This window comes from Sinocyclocheilus rhinocerous, unplaced genomic scaffold, assembly GCF_001515625.1.
Source record: "Sinocyclocheilus rhinocerous isolate Xijiao unplaced genomic scaffold, SAMN03320098_v1.1 scaffold1406, whole genome shotgun sequence".
Lineage (NCBI taxonomy): Eukaryota > Metazoa > Chordata > Actinopteri > Cypriniformes > Cyprinidae > Sinocyclocheilus > Sinocyclocheilus rhinocerous.
This window is the reverse complement of record NW_015647095.1, coordinates 1133130-1157713: the sequence shown is the minus strand read 5'-3', so window position 1 is coordinate 1157713 and position 24584 is coordinate 1133130. Positions and strand designations below refer to the sequence as shown.

Sequence of the window (24584 nt, the reverse complement as noted above, 5' to 3'; positions counted from 1 at the left end):
TCGAAATCAAAAGGAATGTTTTCTGTAAAGAATGGACAGTGTTGTGATATGCAAAATGGGAACAGCTAAATGAGATGATGCTTTGCAATATGAGACTATAAAGAAAGCAGAAGCACTGCTACTGGTTTGTTTAACAATGAAAGCTAACATTCAATTTATACATGTACATTTCTGAAGTATTTGTATTATTAGTGCCGCTTCACACTTTTGGAGTACTTGCTTTTTGCAGTTTCGCGTGGGCTGTAACTTAAAAAAAGCGCCTAATATGAGGTCTCCCTCGCTTCGGCGATCGACCCACCGGGAATGTCCCGGTGCTCCCGATGGCTAGTAGCTACATCGCTGGGTATGTTCAAGTAAGCTAGATGCCCAGATGCTGCGCAATTAGGCTTATTTAATATATCATGATGAGTCTCGAGTTCAGTATTTACACTAAATCTGTGCAGATTTGGCTTACATGAACTTCCTCAAGAAATTAATTAGTAAACAATTTACGAAAAATAACCCGCCAAATTGGCTAGTGATTTGACAGCGTTACCCGCCACAGCTGATTTTTACCCGCATTGGCGGGTTGGCGGGTGTTAATTTCAAACCCTGATTATAACTATACACATCAGATACACAGGATTTCCTAATTACATATGTTAAACTTTCTAGAGATTTTTTAAAACCTTGAGAAAACATTGCAATATTTAGAAAAATGTACAAACTGATTAATTAAGCTGAGAAAAAATGTCAGCGTACTTGACAATTTTTAACTAACTGCAGGAAAAGCTGAAAGCAAATGTTTGTAGACTGCAAGTCGACTACAGATATGAAAATTTTAGAGAGGATTATGTACTCGCAGATGCATTTGACAATGCTTACTGTTATTTTTTTGATTTACAGTGTGTAGATACAAATTAAAATCACCGTTATTCCCAAGTTGCATATCACTATAAAAAGTAAATGCAAGGCATGACTTTCATGATTATGAGAAAAATGTCAACAAAAAGTGGATAGATGTTGCTTGATATGCTGTTTTAGCTGTTGCGCTGGTTTCTTTCTTTTTGTCAAGTTTAAATTCATGACATCCTCTTCAATTAGAGCTCTTGAAAGTCTCACCCCAAACATGCTTCAGTGGCATGCAGCAAAGCCTGATGAGTTTTGCTTCATTCCCTCATATGAAGTCCTTGATAGAGAAGATTTGGTTTTAGAGTTTTTCTAGCTCTAGCAGTGGGTTAGACTCTTGCGTGTTTATTACAGGTCAGTACAGAGAAGAAAAAGAGAAAAGGACAGGCTCTGAGGAGGTTAAAAGCATCGATTTCATCCACTACAGTTAAGAGGTTAGTTGAGAGAAAATGCAGTTTCTCATTTTCCAGGTCAAGTAAAACAAGGACAATACAAAAATCACAGTCAAATAACAAAGGAGACATCTGGCGACCATGTAATCGTGGTTGTGTAATCAGTGCAGTGTACGATATCTGTGTCATTCTGTGTACGAGATTATATGAATGAGACCATCGGAGCATTGGAGAGCTTGTCATCATTGATTAAGACCCCCAGTACGGATAGCTGTGTTATAGCATGCCCTCTGTGCCTAGCCAGACACAGATGTGTACAACTCAAGGCTACAGATGTCAATGAGAAACCACATTGTCACTAGCCTTCATCAACTACAGCAGAAATCTTGGGTTATGGCAACAATGCATTGGAAATATCAGCAATTGCATTGAGAAAACCAACAACGCAATAAAAAAACAAAACGAAATCTATTTGGGTAAATCAAATGCTGACTCAAGCTTGACCAGCTTAACAACACTGCTCAGCAACAAATACTAAATGAGGTACTAAGTACCCTGTAATTAATCTGTTAAACATGCTACAAAAACAAACCATGCAAAAGCAGCATACAGAATAAACTAAAGAAAAGATCTCCAATTTAATTTAAAGACCCCATGAAAAATGGTAACGGGCAAAAGTTTGATGTCAACTCCAGGATGTAAAAGATCTCCAGATATGATGATTACTGTAGAAGTATTTTTTTTTTTATAAATATTTGCAAAGACCCATTTATACTGTGAGAAAAATATTAAAATTAAGTGTCATATGGACAAAATGTTGTTTGTTGTTTTAAAATTAAACAATTGGCTCATATATGGTAATATATATTTTTTTTACTTTATATAAAATTAAGCTGACGGTGGATCTTTTTTGTCTATTTCCAAAATATTACATAAAAACATATAACCCTGAAGAGTGACATTTAATTTAGTTCAATTCAAATCAGCTTAAAAAAAAAAAAAAATCACATTAAAACATTTAATAAATATGTTAAGTTAAATGACAGCTATAAATCATACAACTGTCAAATCTCAACAAAGCTCCCATTTTTACTTCATGGAGTCTTTAACTGGTACATGGCAAACCAATGCCTTACACAACAATGTAATGTTCATAAAAAACACAGATTACTAATTAAAAGGCGAATTGGTATTTTTCTGCTGATGCTGTTTTGCAAAGTTACATCTCAACTCTATGAGAGAAAAGTGAAAATTTGAATAAGAAATTCTCGCTAATTCTTGCTGTATCAAACTGAATATGTAAATCAGTCCATATCAGCAATGGGCCATCTGCTATCTCAATCCAGACAGAGTCGATTCAGTTACCATGCAAAGAGGTTCAGCCATGCACTGGGAGAAGTGTTTCACTCTCACACACATACAGACACACAAAAGTCTCAAGTTGTCAGAGCTAAGAGTGCAGAATTAGTGCTGGTTGGACTTCAGCAGAGCAAGTAGAAAACTACGGGCCCGTTTTACTCCGTTCATCAAATGGCACATCTCTCCCCTCAGTCTAATTTGGAAATTAGACAATTAAGGTCTAATTGAAACGAAAGAACAGGTCCTCTGATAAACAACAGAAGAAACAAGAATTATCAAAGAGATTCAGCCTTACCAGTCTCTGTTGCTCAAGCAGCTGGTCCGCTTCTTCCTTCTCTTTTTTGTACAGGATCTCCATTTCTGTAAGCCTGATATAATACAGTGTGAGACCACTGCATCAAAAAGCTGCTCTTTCTTACGCTCACTGCATTTCCTTTCCGCAACATAATCCTAAAAATCCTTCTTACAATAATCCAATTCATATTTGCTCACATTCCATACCAAGAGCTTAAACTTCACAAAATGTAGATTTTGTCTTCTGTAGCTGCTGGGTGGCCCTGGCTTTGGTTGGCTATCCAACCCTATACTATATATTAGCTGGAATTCACACTTGCCTTGAAAGAATTTTGCGAGTTTGAATAGTTAAGTTAAGCTCTATTGACAGCATATAAGGTATTATGTCAATTACCACAGAAAATAATTGAGAAATTATATTTTACAGTAAGGCACTTACAAAGACAATAAATGTTCAAATTCACAGTTTCCATATACATGTGTTAACCAGAAACTAGTGTGAACGTTTACTATTACTTCCTAAACTGTATTTTCATTGCAAAGTGCCTGAGGGATGAGTAAAAAGGATATACTGAACCTGGAGCTGTCGTTTAATAAAATCTGATGATTTTTAGGGCTTTCGTACCTTTTCTCCATCTCTTGCTTCATGTCGATACCCTGTTTCTCCAGCAGTTCTCTTTGGGCAAAGGTCCAGTCCACTGGCTCTATGGGTGTCTCTGCTGTCGGGGTCTTCTCACGCTCAGCGCGAGCCTGCTCAGGGTGGTTAAACCGGAACACGTGGTTCTTTCCCATGATAATGCGGTTACCTGAGGAATGAACAGGTTCACATTGGAACAATATAACAGCCTATAAACATAAATTTTGCACATGTATTATCCAACTTGTATGTGCAAGGTTTCTGGTGTCAGCCACTTTCAGTTCTTTTAGCTGTACCAAGTCCATTATGCTGCTTAATGTTGCAAACTGCCATTTGTTATCACATTAATGCATTATCTGTAATCAGTAATCTGTAGTGCAAACAGTTCTATTGCTTAATGCATTTTGTTATTTTCCTACAGAGGCTAATGAGGCACATTCACAGGAAACAGCTTACTTTCGCATTGAAATATAAAGTGAATCGTTCCCAAATTACGTTTCATTTGTTTAGTTTTTTTAATGAATATAATCAACCAGATTAAACCAGAACTGAAATGTGCAGGCAGCTGTCAGTGAGTCACCTGAGCGCAGTTGGACTGCAGAAGTCACACGTTTTCCATTCACATATGTTTCGGACCCTTCACATGGCTCCAACTTGACAATCACTGCAGAGACAGAAGACAATTCACTACCTCCAGCAGAAAAGCCTAATATAAGATGTTCATTCAGTAAAAGCGTAAAGAACAAAGAACTAATCTTTGACAGAAAAGTTAGTTAATTTGCACTGAACTGATCATGTCTGATTTAAAAGCGTTTATCAGCTGACACGTGAACTGAACACAGTTAAATGGATCTTAAGGTGTAAGTGAGCTCTAACCATCTCCGTTGGCATTCCTCTCACTGCGGAAGACACAGTGCTCCTCTTTGATGTGAGCTCCGCTTAGAACGATATCCTGTCTTCTTTCTGAATAATAATTTATGCATTTAGCAGACGCTTTTATCCAAAGCGACTTACAGTGCATTCAGGCTATACATTTTTTACCAGTATGCGTGTTCCCTGGGAATTGAACCCACGACCTTTTGCGCTGCTAACGCAATGCTCTACCGCTGAGCCACAGTAATATATATTTATTTTTTTTAGCCACACTATATATATATATATTTTTTTTTAATGATAAAGAAGTCTATTATTTTAATTGGCGATGTAGAAAAAATCCTTACATCAAAGCAGTAAAAAACATCATGTCCTTTGTAGGACCCTTGACTGGTTGGATGTGTAGCAATCATAAGATGCCTCAGTGCAACATACAGACAGCTAAGAAATTTCTGACAGTTCTGAAAGTGATTTCATACCTTGTTATTCCATCTTTGATGTAATAAAGCAGACATTCTGACATCAAAGGATCCTCGTTCAGGTTCACTAGGTGAGGGGTCTGTAGGGAAGCATGGTCAATGATAATGTTAGACACAAAAGTGACTAATGTCACTAAAACTACAGTTACATTAACGGGCTAATTAAAAAGTGAAATAACGAGGTTAAATGCCATTTCAATGATTTATAATGACTCACAGAAAGCCATTAAATGTGGCTTCTTCAAAAGCTGATAATGCACTACATTAATCTCTATCAAGTAAATAACTACAAACTACTGTACGTCATAATCTACTACTATACCAACCTTTTTGGGTGAAAACACCCCATTAAAGTCAGTATAGACTTCACAGGGCCTTTCAACGTAAAGCTATTTGACAGTCAAAATGACAAGGAGATGTCAGAGAAAAAGAGGAGAGAAACTGAATGAAAGCATGAATAAGTAGGCAAATAAAAACAATTAAATAACAGGGAGGGGAGGCCTTGTTTTAGATTCAGGCTAACTGTGTTGATGTGTTTTAGGGTGGAATACTAAAAAGACATAACGCAATTATGGTAAATGTGCTTTCTGGCACACAATGGACCTTGTTTTGCAAGCAAAAACATCAGTCCCTACTCTGTAGTTAGAAATATATGTATAAACATAAATTATATTTTTTTAAATTAAAATACAACATAACACAAATCTGTTGTAAAAGATGTCTTTACATGTTGACATATCAACATCCAGTCAGACGTTAAATCAGTAACAGCTCTGATGGATTTAACTAATAATGCCAAAAGGCGAAAACTTCTTGTCCTATTTATTAAAAGAACTGATTGTTTAGACTCATGAGAGTCATTCGTTTTTGAATCTGTCAAAATCGGTCACGTTGCATGCTGATGCAGGAAACACTATAGCACGCAGTACATAATCTGTACATAAAATTAAATTAAGTGTGATGTGGGAAAATATTATTAACTAGTATTTAGTCATACACAACTATGGCTTGCTAAATGAACTATTTTTATTTAATTATTTATTTATTTTTTGGAAGGAATTAAAAAATGCAAATGGGAAAAATAAACTTTAATTCTACAAACATGATTAGAAGAATAAACACTAAAGTCCTCAATAGACAGTGACGTTGGTCTATCAGGACCAAACTAATAGGATTCCATTGCAAGAGGCGAGCAAAACAAAAGATAAAAGAAAAAAAAGGAATGGAAGAAGAATGATGGATGATGAAATACGAAGAAAGAAAGGCCCAGACATGAGAAGGAGGTGACTGGTGCAGACAGTAACGGTGATTAATGATGAAGAGGAGTTTACATGTGTTGTACCTTTTTAGGAGAGAAGACACCCAGGGTTCCCCCATCCTCCCGTATGGCCACTCCCATCTCTGCCAGCAGCGCCTCTCTGAGGGGAGGGAAGGAAAACATCAGGCCCATACTGAATGACATTACATTCAACACCTTAGCAGTTAGCTCTAAAGACATCTGGAAAATATTTCTTGAATATATGAATGTGCATGTTAGTGTTGAGGTCAGTGTGTTATGTGCGATTTGACAGCTGCTTAAGTTTGGTACAGACTGGCACCAGCTGAGCATACAGGCACGTAGAAGACACTCCTCATGGGCATGATGGGTATGGGCACAGAGACAATAGGAAGGGAGCCAGATGGCACCTAAACCCTCACTGACCTCTCCATACGGATGGCCTCAGTCTTCCTCAGCTTCTCCTCCCAGGTCTCATTCAGCTCGGCTATGATCTTCTCTGACTCCTGCGGGACGGCAGACAAAGAGGGATATTTCAAGGGAAATATATGCTGTGAGGTATAAAACAAGACCTGAAATGTCTAAATATTGCTGGCACAAATATAGACAGACTATATACATAATCTACACTAGCATTCAAAAGTCATTTTTTCACCAATATTCATTTATTTGATCAAAAATACTGTAAAAATTAGTGGTGTCAAAATGATTAATCGCGATTTATCGCATCTACACACATACATGTGTTTGTATTAATATATACACATAATAAATATACACAGTACACACACATATATTATGTGAACAAAAACTTATTTTGGATGCGGTTTTGACAGCACTAGTAAAAATACAATATTGTGAAATGTTATTACAATTTTAAAAAATTGATTTTGGTGTTAATGTATTTTAAAACATAATTTATACATCTGATGGATGAATTTTCAGTGTCATATGATCCTTTAGAAATCGTTCTAATATGCTGATATAGTGCTCAAGAAACATTTCCAGATTGCCATTTCCACACACTTGCCATTGTGACCTGCATGAACTGTGCATAATACTAAGAGGCTTATTCTGCTCTCAGTGTCGGAGCACATTTTGCTATATGTTAAGTCAGACATTGCAAGTTGTGGGAAGGTCATAAATTTTAGGGTCCTATAGCTAAAAGGGCAAAACCAGACCATAAGTCTGCGTGCAATGGGACAAATGCCTGACATGGGGTCAAGAGCAGTAAACACAGTTAAATACGGGAAGCCCAACGCTCATTTTCCTCTATTGTGTCTGGCCCTTATTGTCCTTGTCCAGGAGGAAGACCAGAACCATCTGGCCTAAAAGAATTAATTAATTAATTTATTTATGCATTTAGCAGACGCTTTTATCCAAAGCGACTTACAGTGCATTCAGGCTATACATTTTTTATCAGTATGTGTGTTCCCTGGGAATCGAACCCACGACCTTTTGCACTGCTAACGCAATGCTCTACCACTGAGCCACAGGAACATGTACATGTAACATCTAGAGGAAGCTCCCTCTAGATCCTTCCTAAAGGGTTACCACCCCTGCCATCTGTTCATGTAGAAAGTAACCTGTGAGCTGATCCTTCTGACAAACCCTGATAACCACAGAGGACTAGGAAGACCGGATTATCATTATATTAGATCCGTGTATAGTGTTGGGAAGGTTACTTTGGAAATGTAATAGGTTACGGATTACAAGTTACCCTATTTAAAATGTAATAAGTAGTGTAACTATTTTAATTACTTTATTAAAGTAATGTAACTGATTATATTTGATTACTTTTTGATTGCTTTTGTAAATTTCTAAAAAAAAAAATGTTTTCAAATGTTAATCATTTTGAAATCATGTTTTTGAAATCAAATCTTTGCATATGAAACGGGAAACACTGGCATCTAACAATGCTTTGGAAAAAACTGTTAATCTTAAAAAATAAAGCATTTACATAAACCCAAATAGGAAATTAAATGGTTATCAAATAAGCATGTGCCATATTCTGTGTCCTAAACTCCTGAAACAATGGTTTCTCATATTTTAGAGCAGTCAATGCAATTTGGGAAAGAAATCAATCAAATCTGTAAGTGTGAGAAAATATTCAGATGTAACCCCCTTTGTAATCTAACATTTTCATAAGTAACTGTAATTTAATTACATATTTTCTCAGTAACACTTATTATGTAATTACTCCCAAACACTGTGTATACATATACACTACTGGTCAAAATTTTGGAATAATTTTATATAGAAAATCTGGGAAATATTATGACAATTTAAAATAACTGATTTTTGTTCTAATATATTTTAAAAATGTAATTTATTCCTGTGATGGCAAAGCTAATTTTCAGCAGCCATTACTTTAGTTTTCAGCATCACACTATCCTTCGGAAATCACTATAATATTTCACAATTTTATTGTATTTATTTCTTTCAAAAACATTTTAAAAAGCCTAATTATTCCAAACTATTGACCAGTAAGAAAAGGATTGTATGCAGGGAATCACAGGCGACATGTAGTGAGTGGTTTGTGTGTGAACTGACTTCCATCTGATTATGTTATTGACTGAGATCAAGGATGCTCTCACATTTTATTATACATCCATATTTTTGGCTGATACAAAAGACCAGGTCTATTTCTGTCTGATTTTCTGCCGAACTGCATCGGAGGTTGACGTCACTGGTGCGAGCCACTTGCTGCCCGTAACCATGGAAACTAATGCCTGGAAGCTCTAGCCACATCTACTTATTCTCTCTCTTTTCCTCCTTTATTATCTCACTCATTTACAGAGAGTCTGTAATGGTGGGTAGGAAAGCAGGACTTCTTTTTATACATATGTATGAGAACATGCAAATCATTACGAGTAGAACATTTTGAATGCAAAAGGTCAGCAGGTGCCTGAAGCACCTCCATTATCTTCTTACACATTGTTAGCTAATTAGTTTTGATTAATTCAAGAGGAAACCTCTGTGACGCCCGGAAATGGTTATTCACTTAAGCCCTTGACTCTTCTTTTGTTTGGAAAATGCTTGTCTGTGTACCTTCAGCCTCTCGATGGCCTCTTCTCCGCCCGGCGTGGACATGATGCGCTCCTGGATGCTTGAGACGGACTGGAGCCCTGCCTGGCTGCACAGAGAGCCTAAGGACGGAGAGGCTGTCAGGCAGCCCATAGGTGCTGTGGAGAAATGGCCAGGCCGTTGGTTCTCTGAGGCAAGCAAGTATCTGTGCTTATTGTTGTGTATATCTTTCAGGTCTGAGCCACACAGGAGAGACAGGCGACGCAAGGAGGAAGACGCGAAAGTGGTGGAGGCAGAAATGTGAGAGAGTACAGGAGACAGAAAGAAAGGAAGGAAGAAAAAGGACAAAGAGGAGGAAAGACCAATGTAAGACACACAGTTCACAAAGGATTACAACAAACACGCCAGTCAGAGAGTCAGATACAGTTCTCACCTCAGGTTTCTATCCCCATTACTTTAAAAATCCAATTCTGTCATATTTAAAACAAGCTGTTAAGACTTGTTTCAGGGAATGCATCTTGAATTTAACAGCAGGAAACACTGGCATCTAACAATGCTTTGGAAAAAACTGTTAATCTTAAAAAATAAAGCATTTACATAAACCCAAATAGGAAATTAAATGGTTATCAAATAAGCATGTGCCATATTCTGTGTCCTAAACTCCTGAAACAATGGTTTCTCATATTTTAGAGCAGTCAATGCAATTTGGGAAAGAAATCAATCAAATCTGTAAGTGTGAGAAAATATTCAGATGTAACCCCCTTTGTAATCTAACATTTTCATAAGTAACTGTAATTTAATTACATATTTTCTCAGTAACACTTATTATGTAATTACTCCCAAACACTGTGTATACATATACACTACTGGTCAAAATTTTGGAATAATTTTATATAGAAAATCTGGGAAATATTATGACAATTTAAAATAACTGATTTTTGTTCTAATATATTTTAAAAATGTAATTTATTCCTGTGATGGCAAAGCTAATTTTCAGCAGCCATTACTTTAGTTTTCAGCATCACACTATCCTTCGGAAATCACTATAATATTTCACAATTTTATTGTATTTATTTCTTTCAAAAACATTTTAAAAAGCCTAATTATTCCAAACTATTGACCAGTAAGAAAAGGATTGTATGCAGGGAATCACAGGCGACATGTAGTGAGTGGTTTGTGTGTGAACTGACTTCCATCTGATTATGTTATTGACTGAGATCAAGGATGCTCTCACATTTTATTATACATCCATATTTTTGGCTGATACAAAAGACCAGGTCTATTTCTGTCTGATTTTCTGCCGAACTGCATCGGAGGTTGACGTCACTGGTGCGAGCCACTTGCTGCCCGTAACCATGGAAACTAATGCCTGGAAGCTCTAGCCACATCTACTTATTCTCTCTCTTTTCCTCCTTTATTATCTCACTCATTTACAGAGAGTCTGTAATGGTGGGTAGGAAAGCAGGACTTCTTTTTATACATATGTATGAGAACATGCAAATCATTACGAGTAGAACATTTTGAATGCAAAAGGTCAGCAGGTGCCTGAAGCACCTCCATTATCTTCTTACACATTGTTAGCTAATTAGTTTTGATTAATTCAAGAGGAAACCTCTGTGACGCCCGGAAATGGTTATTCACTTAAGCCCTTGACTCTTCTTTTGTTTGGAAAATGCTTGTCTGTGTACCTTCAGCCTCTCGATGGCCTCTTCTCCGCCCGGCGTGGACATGATGCGCTCCTGGATGCTTGAGACGGACTGGAGCCCTGCCTGGCTGCACAGAGAGCCTAAGGACGGAGAGGCTGTCAGGCAGCCCATAGGTGCTGTGGAGAAATGGCCAGGCCGTTGGTTCTCTGAGGCAAGCAAGTATCTGTGCTTATTGTTGTGTATATCTTTCAGGTCTGAGCCACACAGGAGAGACAGGCGACGCAAGGAGGAAGACGCGAAAGTGGTGGAGGCAGAAATGTGAGAGAGTACAGGAGACAGAAAGAAAGGAAGGAAGAAAAAGGACAAAGAGGAGGAAAGACCAATGTAAGACACACAGTTCACAAAGGATTACAACAAACACGCCAGTCAGAGAGTCAGATACAGTTCTCACCTCAGGTTTCTATCCCCATTACTTTAAAAATCCAATTCTGTCATATTTAAAACAAGCTGTTAAGACTTGTTTCAGGGAATGCATCTTGAATTTAACAGCATTTTTGTCTTGTTCCATTGGCAATTGGCAATTCTTTAGTTGTAAACCTCACTAAATATAGCTTAAATGAACAAATGAAAAAAATAATGGAACAAGACAAATACACTTAAATTAAACATTTATCATTCATTTTTGTCTCTAATATTATATTTTATTTGGAAATGCATCAGATTTTGGAAATAAACTTTGATGCAGTTTCATGTTGATTTTTAATTTAAGATACATTCTCGGAATAGATACAATTTTGCTTCATAGGAATTTTTTTGTTGTTTTAAGAATATACATTTTACTACAGTATATAGCATTTTAAAATGTTGTCATTTTTAAAACACTGTATATAATATTTTAATATGTAGATAATGTTCTACACAATTTTGCATCTTAGGTAAATTTGACTTGTTTTAAGCATAATTTAACAACAGTATATAAAAATCCAATTCTGTCATATTTAAAACAAGCTGTTAAGACTTGTTTCAGGGAATGCATCTTGAATTTAACAGCATTTTTGTCTTGTTCCATTGGCAATTGGCAATTCTTTAGTTGTAAACCTCACTAAATATAGCTTAAATGAACAAATGAAAAAAATAATGGAACAAGACAAATACACTTAAATTAAACATTTATCATTCATTTTTGTCTCTAATATTATATTTTATTTGGAAATGCATCAGATTTTGGAAATAAACTTTGATGCAGTTTCATGTTGATTTTTAATTTAAGATACATTCTCGGAATAGATACAATTTTGCTTCATAGGAATTTTTTTGTTGTTTTAAGAATATTAATTTTACTACAGTATATAGCATTTTAAAATGTTGTCATTTTTAAAACACTATATAATATTTTAATATGTAGATAATGTTCTACACAATTTTGCATCTTAGGTAAATTTGACTTGTTTTAAGCATAATTTAACAACAGTATATATTATTTTTGAAACTGTCATATTTAAAACACTGAATTTAAAATTTTAATATCTGGATGGTAATATTTTATACAATTTTGCTTTTTAGGTCAATTTAACTTGTTATAAGAATATTACATTTTAAGAATATAAAATATTAACAATCATTTTTTTAAATAATGTTTTTACTTGAAAATCTATCACTAACTCTCTATTTCTATTTTATCTACTTGTTTTCTTTAAAGAAAAACAAATTATCCTCTAACACTAGCGCTCTCTATTCTTTTTCAATTCTTTCTATTCTACTTGTTTTCTTTTTAATTATTATTAAAATAATAATAACTTCACCCTCTAAAACGATCTATTCTATCTCTTTTCTATCTACTTTTATTCTTTTTATTTATTATTATTATTATTATTATTAAAAAAACTTGCTATGTATTCTGCGTTAGACTAAACAGGACTTGTCACAACACTTCTATTACCCTAATTTGTCAGTCACTTTGGATAAGAGTGTCTGCTAAATGATTAAATGTAAATAGTTTACTTGAAAGGCACTAATTAAGAATAGGATTTTTGAAGTATGCACTTATTTTAAGCATTATGACAATAAATGGCATCAGTTTTTTAATAGTAGCATGCATTATTTAATCAATTATGTAATATTCAACAACATGTGACCTGCAAACAGTGCAGTCAATTATACAAGTTCTTTTAAATGTGATAAATCAGTTTGACTTGATTCTGACCTGGGTGAAAACTGACATCACTTCTCAGATGTGAGAGAAGAGATGGGGGTGGAGGGATTGCATAAAGGTCACAAACCAGGAGAAGGAGGCTTGGGGGGGGCTGGAAGAGCAGTATGATAACATGCTGCAGATATAAGCTATAAAACGTCTTTTCCACGCGGCACATCGCTCTTAAAGTCATGATGCTGTCAATGTTTGGCTGCCACACAGCTCTTCAAAACTGTGAAGGATGACTAGGAGGGGACTGTGCTTACGAAACCTCTCCCAGGGAGCTTTGTCGCAGTTCAGTCGAGCTTTCTGCTGCATATTCACTCTATTGGATTTTATCTGAAAAGACTCTCCTGAAGCAACTAGGCCAACATGGCGGCGTAACAGCACTGCATTACATTACTGTTCATGCGATCAGATGATGCGATTGAGGCCGCTAGCACACAGACCATGGCAAGCATTTTGGTCAAGTGAAAATGTTTGCTTTCCCAGCGCCATATGGTTGTAGCGGTAGAAAGCACAGTGTGCGTTCATCTCTCTGCGCATATCAAGAACTCCCAGACAGATAGAAAAGCAAATAGCCGCCTGAGCTCTGATTCGGTTCTGCAGCTTTTGAAAAGGTACACCGAGCTTGCGTAAGAGGATACGAAGAACAGGGAAGGAAGAGGATTCAGACGCACTTGGACTAAAGCAGCTACGTATTCTTACACTACCACTGCAACTGCTAATCTGCATTTGTAAGATTATGAAAACATGCACCTTTTCTCCGATAGGTCATTGTTTTAACTTCATTAATATCGTGACCTGCAATGAACAGTTAAATGACACAATAAAACCTAACTAGGCAGAAAATAAAGAGGAAGTTTACAATAAAGGACAATAACAATTAAACAGCAAAATACAAGATTAAAGGAGATTTGATATGAAAGGGATAGTTCACCTAAAAATGAACATCTTGTTATCATTTATTCACCCACGTCATTCCAAACCATAAAACTTTTAGCTTTGACATTAAGCAGAATGTCATACAATAGATTATTTGAGTCAATTAACAAAATTTAAGTTATTATTCACTAATATTCTTTATTGTGAATAACTGGTCTGTTAAAGTAAACTATTTTTTCTTCTTTCTTCTTAAGCAAATTTACATTCAGCAGAATGTCATACAAAATTTTTTTTTGAGGAAGTCCAAAACTGATTTTCTTCCTTTAATTGCAAATTATCTATTTGGTTTGTTCATTACACAAAGTATAAATGAACTTTCCTTGTATGGAACTAAAGCTAGAACATTCTTGGGCTTCACAAAAGAATACAATAAAGATTTAATGACAACAAAATGTTCATTTTGGGGTGAACGATCCCTTTAAGTGCTTCCAGATGCAGTCTATCTGATCTATCGTGCTTTAGCATGGGGTTGGGCTTATTTGGAGAAAAGCCTGCCATTAAGACTGCACCATGCCAGACAGTCAATCAAATTAGGGTAAGAGCAAGCATAAAGCCTGCCAGTGGCAATCTAACCCATCTAGTCAATTGCATATTTATCTGTTGTATGTCTGGGATTCCTTGCAGTAAAAAAAACAAAAAACTGAGGCATGCAAAGCCGACACGTTTGTATTCCAGAAGCAGTGAATAAGCTACTGGTAACAAAAGGGAAGAGCGAGAGGATGCGGCCCCGTCAAGCATATACACACATTTGCTTCCACTTCCAAGGTAATCATCCCCCATTGGCTCGACTGAAGGGAAGCAGGAAGAACAGGAGAAGGTCAGAGTTGAGAGGACTAGTAGACGAATGACTGACAGAGGCAGTTAGATTTGACTAGACAAAATATTGTGAAGACAAACATGAGATGGAAACACTCCTGGACTTGGATTTTGGAAAACAGTATTGTGATTTCTATCCATCATATCCCTAATCTCCATCACATGTTGATGAAACGGTTAAATTAAGACGTAGAAGGAACAACATGAAGACAATGCAGACTGGGCGAGAATGCAGCATTAGATCAGAGCTGAAGAATTTGCCACTTGTGAGCACAGTAAGTGACCTCCTATTTGCCTGGCAATTGGGCATGTATAGAAGTAGCCATTGGGGGGCGATGTGCCTCGACTTACTGTCCAGAATGTCCCCAAGGCCCTGGGCATGGAGCAGCTCCTTTAGACGCGTCACCTCGTCCTTCAGCTCCCGCACCAGTTTGGCGTTGGGGTCCTCGTTGATGACTGCATTGCACTTAATCTGCTTGGCTCTGTCTGCATATCTGTGAATGAGCAAACAATGACAATGATCCAAACAGCCATTGAGATCACAAGAGTCCCCTTATCAAAATCAAGACCATCTAAGAATGGAAGACACACTGTTTAATGGGAAGTGGGAGTAGGACGTGAATTCTTACCGGAGTGTGCTAAGAGTTTCATCATAGTTAATGTCAGCAGGACTCAGGGCGGCCACCATAGCTGTCCTCGAGTTCCCTCCTGGTGGACGAGCACAATTACGCAAACAATTAGAAACACCAAGTAATGCAGTTTCTTTCGACTGGAGTATTGATCCAAGACAGGCCAATGAGTTTAAAGGATGCACCTTCCACAGACCATTAAAGAAAGCACAAGTGTAATTTTCTTTTGTTTTAAATGGTTAAAATTCATTTTAAATGCTAAACCTCTGCAATATTTTCATTTAATAGGTATTGGTTGGCATTGTATGAGAACATTTTAATTAAATCTGTTGAATATAGATAATATTTAGAGGAATAGTTCACCCAAAAACAAAAATTCAGTGAATAAGGATTGGGTCTGTCAAGATAAAAAGAAAAGAAAAAAATCTAATAAAATATTTTTGTTTTAAATAATGAAGTGGGTGACCTACTCCTTTAAGAGTCCTATCATATTACATAGAGAACTGTTGAATTATTTTGGAATACAGTCAGTTCTATTTTTAAATGCTGGTTTATAATACCCATGCAACATAGTTGATACAATCATTTATAATCATTATGGATCATCGTCCATACCTAAATTCTCTCTTAGCAGCCATGTCAAAACTGAGTCTCGGTAAGGAATGAAGTCTGTCTTCTTTTTCTTCTTGCTCTATTTCAAAACAGCCAGTAAAACATGTTGAAATATAGCAGGTAAATATAGCTACTGCTGTAATAATGAAGGGGGTTCAGGAAATGACTTGATGTATGAGACATCAAGACTAGAATAAGACACTTTTTAAGACAAAAGGTTACATGGATAAAGGTTGATAGGTTTAGATAGAGACGGTTCAGTGGTTAGTGACCGTAAACCGGGAAAGATTACCTTGCTGGTACAGTTATCCTGGGAAGGGAAGCATTGCCAGGAGAGAGACAGACAGCACACAGAGTTATAGTACTGAAGACATGCAAGCAAACAGGCAGAGAGCGAGACAGGTATTGAACACTACTCACCACCTCAGCCAGCGCTGAAATAACCTTTCCTAGTGTAGTTAAAGATTTATTGATGTTTGCTCCCTCCTAAGAAGCACAAACAGGTGAATAGTCAGTTTTATGATTACATCTAAATGAATACATTTCAGCTTAAAATATGTTTGCAATTAAAACAAACAAACAAACCCTTAAAGGAATAAAAATAGCTGTGATGCATATTTTTGTTTTGAGTGTTTTATGTTCTGTCATGCAGGTCACATTCCCAGAATATTTGCGGCATGTGGAGGAGACTGCAGTCACTTTTACATATGGCAGGTGTTGGTGGAGTTCGAGAGAGGCTGTAAAATTAGTCTGTACCTTCAGTCTGGTTCCTTTGGCCCCTGTTGAGTCAGCACGCTCACTTCCTGCCAGATCCACCAGGCTGATTTTGCTGACCTGAAACCAGACAGCAGAGATACTTTTAGACTGATCAACACACACTAAAAAACTCTTCAGTATGGCATACTATGTATGTGGGAGTCTTTTGTTTCCCATAAGACTATTAGCAATAGCATCATATACTGTAGGTATTTCTGCCTTGTCCAAATGAATCGTTCTGATGATTCAATCAAACTGATTCAGAAAGCACTTGTTTAACTAAATAATTCAATCATCCAATCATTTTAGGGTACTTGTAAAATCATTGGCGCATGCATGCACAACTAATTTTGCTAAAGGATGCTTGGGTTATCTTTTCATTTTGCCGTGCTTGAGTTTTGGCCAGCGATTCCGCTGCCAAACTAGATGACTAATATTAGAGCAAGGGCTGAGGCGAGACCTGTGTAGTGAATCTAATGTAGTAGCTCTGTACAATAGCCATTGTGCCTGTGGACCTCATAGAGCGGTCTTTGTGTCTGCAGCAATTACACAATGAGCCCCACAAACACAGGATGAGTGGGACGGGTCCCTTTTTCTCTGTTTTCCTTTCTACTTGGTACAGGATTTGCTGACTTTGGGTTGCAGGACAAATCTGAGCTCGGTGACATGTCATAATGGCTGTGGATGGGTGTAAAATATCCAACCTTCTCTGTAGACAGGTCTGTCTCGCTGTCATACTTCCTCTGGGTGAAAACGATAGTGAAGACTGCATGAGAGCGGCTGCTCGTCTCATTCATGTTGGTGGCGGCAACAGTTCTGCAGATACAGAGAGCAAAATGAGCGTCATAGGTGTCACATACATATAATTAAATGAGTAAAACAAATGTATAATTATATACAATGTATATTAATGGATATTACATAATGTAATAGTATTTTCTTACATTTCTTGACTTTATTTTTAACATCTGTGTAAAGCTGCATACTATAAAACTAGGGTTTTTAATGGGGGTCAATGCTGAACTCAAAAGTAATTTTGTGAAGAATAAATAAACAAAATATAAAATAAATAAAAATATGAATAACAAAAATACAAGAATAAAGATTGAACCATGATGTCAAAGTAAACTTGTGAGGAAAAAAAATTAATTATGCATTAAACAAAAATATGTTTAAAAAGAAAATAATAAATAAATAAAATAAATGAAACATAAATAATAATAATAAAGTAATAAATAAAAATACGCATTAAACAAAAATATCATTATAGTTAAAAACTGGAATTCAGTAAAATCTTCCATTGTCCGTCTCACATTAAAAGTACAATTAAAATATCAAGAACGATTATTTGAATAGATTTGCAACATAAGAATCATAACACAAAAATGTATAGAAATACATTAATATGGTATTACATGCTATTTCAGGCCTGTCCTTTTCTCTTTATCCACCAATAATCTCTTTATTGGCCTGAAAAAGGTTGAAAGGCTGCTTTGGAAGTTCATAGACCGCTCTAGATGCTTATCACCAGAGTGTGAGAGAATAATCCTGGAAAGTGCTAGTAAGTGCAGGAATAAGACATCAACGCAGCTCATGTGCCGGATATGACACTGGGTGGGATGCTCTTGAGAGAAACAGGCTTTACACGTCACATTCTCCACAAATAAACCCTGGGAATCAGCACGGGAGGATTAGAAGCGTGTTACTCCTTCCAAGAGTTACATTTACACATGACTATCAGTCAGAGTATCACTGGATGAAACAACACTTTTCCATTTCCCCCTTGACAAAAAAAATCTAACCACTATCCTTCAACAGCAGCACCCAAAGTGGGAAAAAACCCCTTATAAGTACAACAAGTTTTCTTCTCTCTCACCTGGCTTTGTTACCAGCATCCATGAGGTCAGCTATGTCTGTGTAAGAGGTGACAGCCAGTTTTGAGAGGTCTTCAACATACGGCCCAAGTAGAGGATGTTCCCTGACACGCAGGTTCCCTTTATTCTTAGGGTTTAGCAGGTCCCTCACCCGCTCACAGTATATCTCCATATAAGCCACCTACAATGAGCACATAAAAATGAGATATAACTAGCTCTCAATTATTGAACATTTGAGTAGGCTCTGAACAAGCCCATCACCCCCCATTGCTGAGTTAGTAAGCAGTGAGGTAACACAACAAAAACAGCATTTCAACAGATGGAGAGTGTGTGAAGTGAGTCACAGGAATGTACCGAGGAGTCATGATGTGTTTGTTGCTCACCTCCACCGAGTACGAGATCTCCTCGTTGTTATTGTCATTGATTTTCTCAAAGAGGTCTTCACAGAGCTGGGAGGGGGACAAAAAGAGCACATTAGGGAGGAGAGAGAGAGCGATCGATACAGAGCACAAATAACTCTACCCCTGCCGGACGTGCTAGACGGAGCGCTAATGTCTTAATGTCTTCTGGCAATGTCTGCTTTTGAGATCAGAAACATCTCAGTCGCTGCTGAGCTCTTAAGCATGTTTTTTACTTTGGATCCATTAAGGTGATACATATACTGCGATATTACATACATACCTGAGGAATAATGCCTTCCTGTCCTTCCTCTTGCTTTCCCATCATGGTGTAGGACTTGCCAGCTCCGGTCTGGCCGTAGGCGAAAATACAGACGTTATATCCCTCAAAAGCATGCTGCAACATCTCCTTCCCGATGTCATTGAACACAAGGCTTTGTGACGCAAAGCTGGGGTCGTCCGGCTAGCAGAGAAATTAAGAAAAGAGAACAAAACACCTTAATACAGGCTTTATTTTAGGGAATGATTAATTACAGCTGTAAATCTGACCACATGCACATTTTTTGTCCACTGAGCCAGCTCAGCGGAAAAAGTAGAAAGAGCAGGAAAAGGACAGAAGGAGAAAGAGAGAGAAAATGAGACTTACTGAGGTGTGAGACCAGTACGAGTAGTCGAAGCTGAAGGATTTTGGTGGTTCCTTTGGGTTCTTGGGGTTCAAAATAGCTGCAAAAGACAGGGAAAAATCAGTGTGATATTTTTTTTCACACAAAAACAGCATGTCAGTTTTTAGAAATTATATCCAGAAGGGTTACATACTATGGCTTTAGAGGACACACCTAGTGACTGATCAAGTGCAAGGTGGCAAGATGGCTGACATACTTTTAATTAATTAGACTTATGGTGATAAATTTGTAATTAAATAATTTATTTTTATTATAAATGAAACAATTTTCACTACAGTTCTGTGTTTAATGATTGAAAATAATGAAAATCTAACTATTGAAAATAATGAAATAACAGTATAATTAAATAATTAAAACAATGTGTACTCAAAATTCAAAGTAAAGAAAAAAGCTGAGTGTAAGCATTCAAATCTGCTATGAAACAAACACACAACAGTTAACAAACCAATTGTAACAGACGGTACAATAATAGAGCATTAAATAGCACCCTTAATGACAAAAAAAAAAGTTAAACAAATGTGAAATAAAATAAAATACAAATATCTGATGAAAAACTTTAGATTTCTTTAGAACTTCAGAAATGTTGCCATGTCAACTAAAACGAATAAGTTTAAGTTGACATACTAAAATTACTAAACATAAAAAGAGAAAAAAATTAAAGCAAAATAGAAATATAAAAAAACTAAACTTAATAAAAACTAAAATGAAACCTGAAATTATAACCATAAAAGTCCATTTAAAATATTAATACATTTTATAATAGTAAATAATGCTAAAAAAAACAATGCCTGGATCTCATTAATAGCTGAGAAACTGAATCCATCACTGTTAGACTGTGATAGTGTTTTATGCAAAGTGAACTGCTCACCTGCACACAATCATTATTAATGGCTCTAGTCTAAACTATTACCAAATATCAACAACACCATATATGATCAAACGACAGAGATTGAGTCAGCCTCCAAAAAGCCACAAATCACCACTGTAGCTAAACCAACATTTAAAATGTCCAACATTTCCATTCATCTGATTGAATGAAATGTCTGTGCAATGAGAAATGAAAGAGTCACATGTGCATAACTGCTCCACCACCACTGTAAAACACTTGTTTGGGGGCTATTTTTGTTTTCAACAATTGAGAGAGCGGACACATTCACCTCAGCAGGGCCTATGTAAAAAATTAAAAATAAATGATGACTCAAAAATGTCTTTGTGTGGGATCAGCAGGTCCACCTGTTGCATGTGACTACCCATAATTCATCCATTTGTTTCTGTTCACGCAAGGTTCAAATCAAATTTAATCCTGTTTGCACTGACAGATTACACACATGCTGTCCTCCCAGTAGGTTGCTACATATCCCTGCAGTCTTAATAAACAGGAATCTAAAGGCTTGTCTGGTATTTGGCGTGTCCCAAACCTTCAGCCCGACCCTCGTCTCAACACCACCACACCATCAGAATGCTAAGCCTGGGAGTGAGCGACCCAAAAGGCTGTGGGAACGCAGGAATCTACTGTAGAATATTTATAGGTATCAGAAAGCCGGCTGCTGCTGCAGTCCCCTCAACTGACTCGGAGTTGGCCGGCAGGGCCCCCCCGAGCGTGTTCAGGCCTTGATTCGATCCAGACGAACACATTCCACCGGCAGAGCGCAGGGTGGCGAGGTCAGTTGGCTGGGTGGGCGGAAAAAAAGAGAAAGAGACTGACGAATGGGATGCACACGCTGCTGTCTTAGCAACAATCCAAACAACAACATAACAACCTTTCCTGTTGCAACAAAAATGACCCATCAGCCCAGAAATAGAGAAATGTGGTGTTTTTCCCTCTTTAATGCATGGGTGGATGGATGAAAGAAGGGAAAGAGGTGTGGATTATACATAAAAAGTCAATGGTCTAATTAAGCATGAGGCTCTCTGCAGTCGAGGACGTTTGAGCCCCCTGCAATGAGTAAATCCCCCCGCAGCACCTCTGGGACACCGGCTAATCTCACAGAATTCATCTATTATTCAGTGGAAATGAGAGGGGAGGGCTGGGTACTGAGCCACTTCTTTCAGAGAGATACAAGTCGAATATGAGACTAGAAAGTATATAAGGAATATTCAATATACAGGACTATTTGAAATGATTTCGCAGGTGAGTAACTTAACATCACGATTTCATGTGTCCAAAATCACATACTGTCAGAGCAGGTAGTACATTTGATGAAGAACTTGCTGCAAGACTTAAAAAAAAGTAAGTTCTATACGGCAGCATGTGTGTTTGTAGTATGAATGCAATTAATTTGCATTGTCATTTGACTTACGATGTCAGCTGCATCACTTCTCCGCCACCCATGACTCTCTCTCTTGTGGCCTCATGGGATAGTTAGGCTAAGTGTTCATCAGATGAACACTATGAATGTCATGCTTTTCAGCTACTATTCACCTACTATAACTGGCTATTAGGGATGCACGATATTTTTGGAATGTGATCGGAATCGGCCGATAAAGGCTTAAAATGTAAACATCAGCATATACTTAGGGGGCTTGACAAGTAAAATACACAAATAACATTAAGATAATTGTGTTTCTTAATAAATAAAGCAGTAATTGATATCATACAATCACAAGTCTGTTTTGATTTAAAAGGTCAGAAGCTATAGCTTCCATGAATAAAAATCACAAACATGACACTTGTAAATTAAATAATATAATATATACAGATTTATTCAGTAATATGTAATATATTTTTTCAAATAGATTATGAAAACTGAAATACAGGGACCTCTAAAAGATTTTTAGAATTTTTACAGCTTTTTTGCTTCAGACCATCTATTAATGTTAATCAACATTTAAGGTTTCAACTGCATCTATCTAACAAAAAAAATAAACATTTCAAAGCTTTAAATGTACTCTCATTAAAAAAAAGAACTTTAATAATGTTTATTAGTTCTTAGTTAATAATGTTTAATAGTTATTAGTTATTAATTTTTGCTCAAAACTAACAAAAAAATTATTTGTTTATAATTTCTGCACAGGAGAGACTTTGTGTTGTTTCAAAACAAAATATAAATATCGGCACTGGTTAACAAATGATTTGAAAAATATCGGGATATCGGCAAAAATCTCATATTGTGCATTACTACAGGGTATTCAAACTAAAGACTCTTTTCAGATACCATTTTTCACACAGGCATATTAGTAGCCATATTTAGGCATATTAGTAGACATATTCGGACAAAAGGTTCATCTCTTGAGTATAACAGATATAAGACTCTGATTTAAACATAAATAGCAAAAATAATAATAGAGTTGGTAAGTTCAATTATTTATATGGATCAGTTTAAACTATTTATGAAAATAGATTCAAATTTCTGATTCAGGGTTTCATTTGATTAAAAAATATTCTTCCCTGTGTTCAATTACGGAACAACAGTGTGAAAGTGATCATTTTGAACTTGACGTCAGACAAATATTCTTGAATTAAACAATTTACCCAAGTTACAAAGGTTTTTTTTTTTTTGGGTCAAAATCTAGTTTTAAAATAATAAAATGTAAAAAAAAATAAAAAGTAATGTTTTAGGAGGAAGCTAGCAGTTAACATCAAAGCTAGTATAAGCCATTTCGGAGGAAATACATAAATCGAGATATTAAATATTATCAAAAGGCTAAGGGGTAGGACGAATCTGCAGGACCATCCATAGACTGTATCTTAAAAGTTTTCTTGGAGAAGGCCTCTTTCTCAGAAGGCTGGTCAGTTGTGTGTCTGTTTGGAAAGACAACTGATACGTTCCCAGGTTGGTGAAAGCAGGTTCTTTCCTCAAGTCCTGCATCCTCACATGGTCAATGTGACAGAGGACAGGCCTGTGTCATTCAGGAGAAAGAGAGGCTAAATAAAGAGCGCTTACACCTCTGACCTAAGGCCAAATGGAAACTGGAGCAGTGGGTAAAACACACAGGGATTTACATTACTGCAGTCATTCTGCCCCTCTTTCCTGGAACAAAATGCACAGAGGGTCTATAAATGCCTCCCCCATCATGCACTTTGTTCACCAGTCATATCAGAACACTGATGAGATGGGAAGATCAACACGGGGGCCGAAAGACAGGTGGACAACCGGCAAGCCTGGCCTTGCTCACTCACATACGCACATGTGTGGGTCACTCACGTCTGTTTCTGTATCAGTGTGACGCAGACAGGTTTCATTCTGCTATTTTCAATTGAAAGGGTAAATGCGAAAGGATTTTGCATTCAAAGTGCAGTTATGTATTCATTAAAGTCCATAAAACCTCTAAGGAAAACACCCTTGCATTAAAAGAAAACACAAAGAGTTCTAATGATCTTATGTTGCCGTTCTATCAATGTCTCCTACATCAGCACTGCTCACGCAAGCCATAGCAAAAGTTAAACCTGCTACCATGACGACCACCACACTGAACAGTGGCATACAGAAATAAGAACCATCATCTGCGTTATTCAATTTAATTTTGTACTGCTCCCTCAAAGACATGTGCCTTGTTTTCGGTCTTGAAATATAAAACCAAATTATGTGACAATTGTAATGCCTTGGAAGGAAAGTGTTTGTTGCTGCCGTGTGTTTTGAGTTTGAGCTCCGTCAAGTTAATTCTTTATCGTCTATTTTTTTAATCTTAAAATCAATTTTATACACCATCATTTTCGTTTCTATAACGTGTGAATATATCCCCTATCGTATTCTACAACAAAAACAATCAGAGCGCCTTGTTATCACTAGTTCTATTTTGACTTCCCGAGTCCGCTATTAGCATATAGCCCGTTAGCATCGCCAGCGTGGTTGCCGCTAATCTCACTTA

At 36.7% G+C, this 24584-nt stretch overlaps 1 protein-coding gene across 1 annotated transcript in view; it reads right to left on the bottom strand.

Moving 5' to 3' along the window:
* kif1b (kinesin family member 1B) overlaps positions 1 to 24584 on the bottom strand; it is a 78596-nt gene that overhangs the window by 32458 nt on the left and 21554 nt on the right. Inside the window, exons 3-21 of the mRNA XM_016513082.1 lie at positions 19739 to 19815; positions 19376 to 19555; positions 19078 to 19143; positions 18697 to 18875; positions 17525 to 17636; positions 16821 to 16898; positions 16485 to 16550; positions 16068 to 16143; positions 15453 to 15531; positions 15175 to 15317; positions 10914 to 11047; positions 6625 to 6704; positions 6265 to 6340; positions 4923 to 5002; positions 4675 to 4676; positions 4447 to 4533; positions 4151 to 4234; positions 3559 to 3739; positions 2935 to 3007 (exon numbers count right to left, since the gene is read on the bottom strand). Of these exons, the coding sequence (XP_016368568.1) occupies positions 2935 to 3007; positions 3559 to 3739; positions 4151 to 4234; positions 4447 to 4533; positions 4675 to 4676; positions 4923 to 5002; positions 6265 to 6340; positions 6625 to 6704; positions 10914 to 11047; positions 15175 to 15317; positions 15453 to 15531; positions 16068 to 16143; positions 16485 to 16550; positions 16821 to 16898; positions 17525 to 17636; positions 18697 to 18875; positions 19078 to 19143; positions 19376 to 19555; positions 19739 to 19815 (1853 nt within the window). The remainder of the gene's footprint in view (positions 1 to 2934; positions 3008 to 3558; positions 3740 to 4150; positions 4235 to 4446; positions 4534 to 4674; positions 4677 to 4922; positions 5003 to 6264; positions 6341 to 6624; positions 6705 to 10913; positions 11048 to 15174; positions 15318 to 15452; positions 15532 to 16067; positions 16144 to 16484; positions 16551 to 16820; positions 16899 to 17524; positions 17637 to 18696; positions 18876 to 19077; positions 19144 to 19375; positions 19556 to 19738; positions 19816 to 24584) is intronic.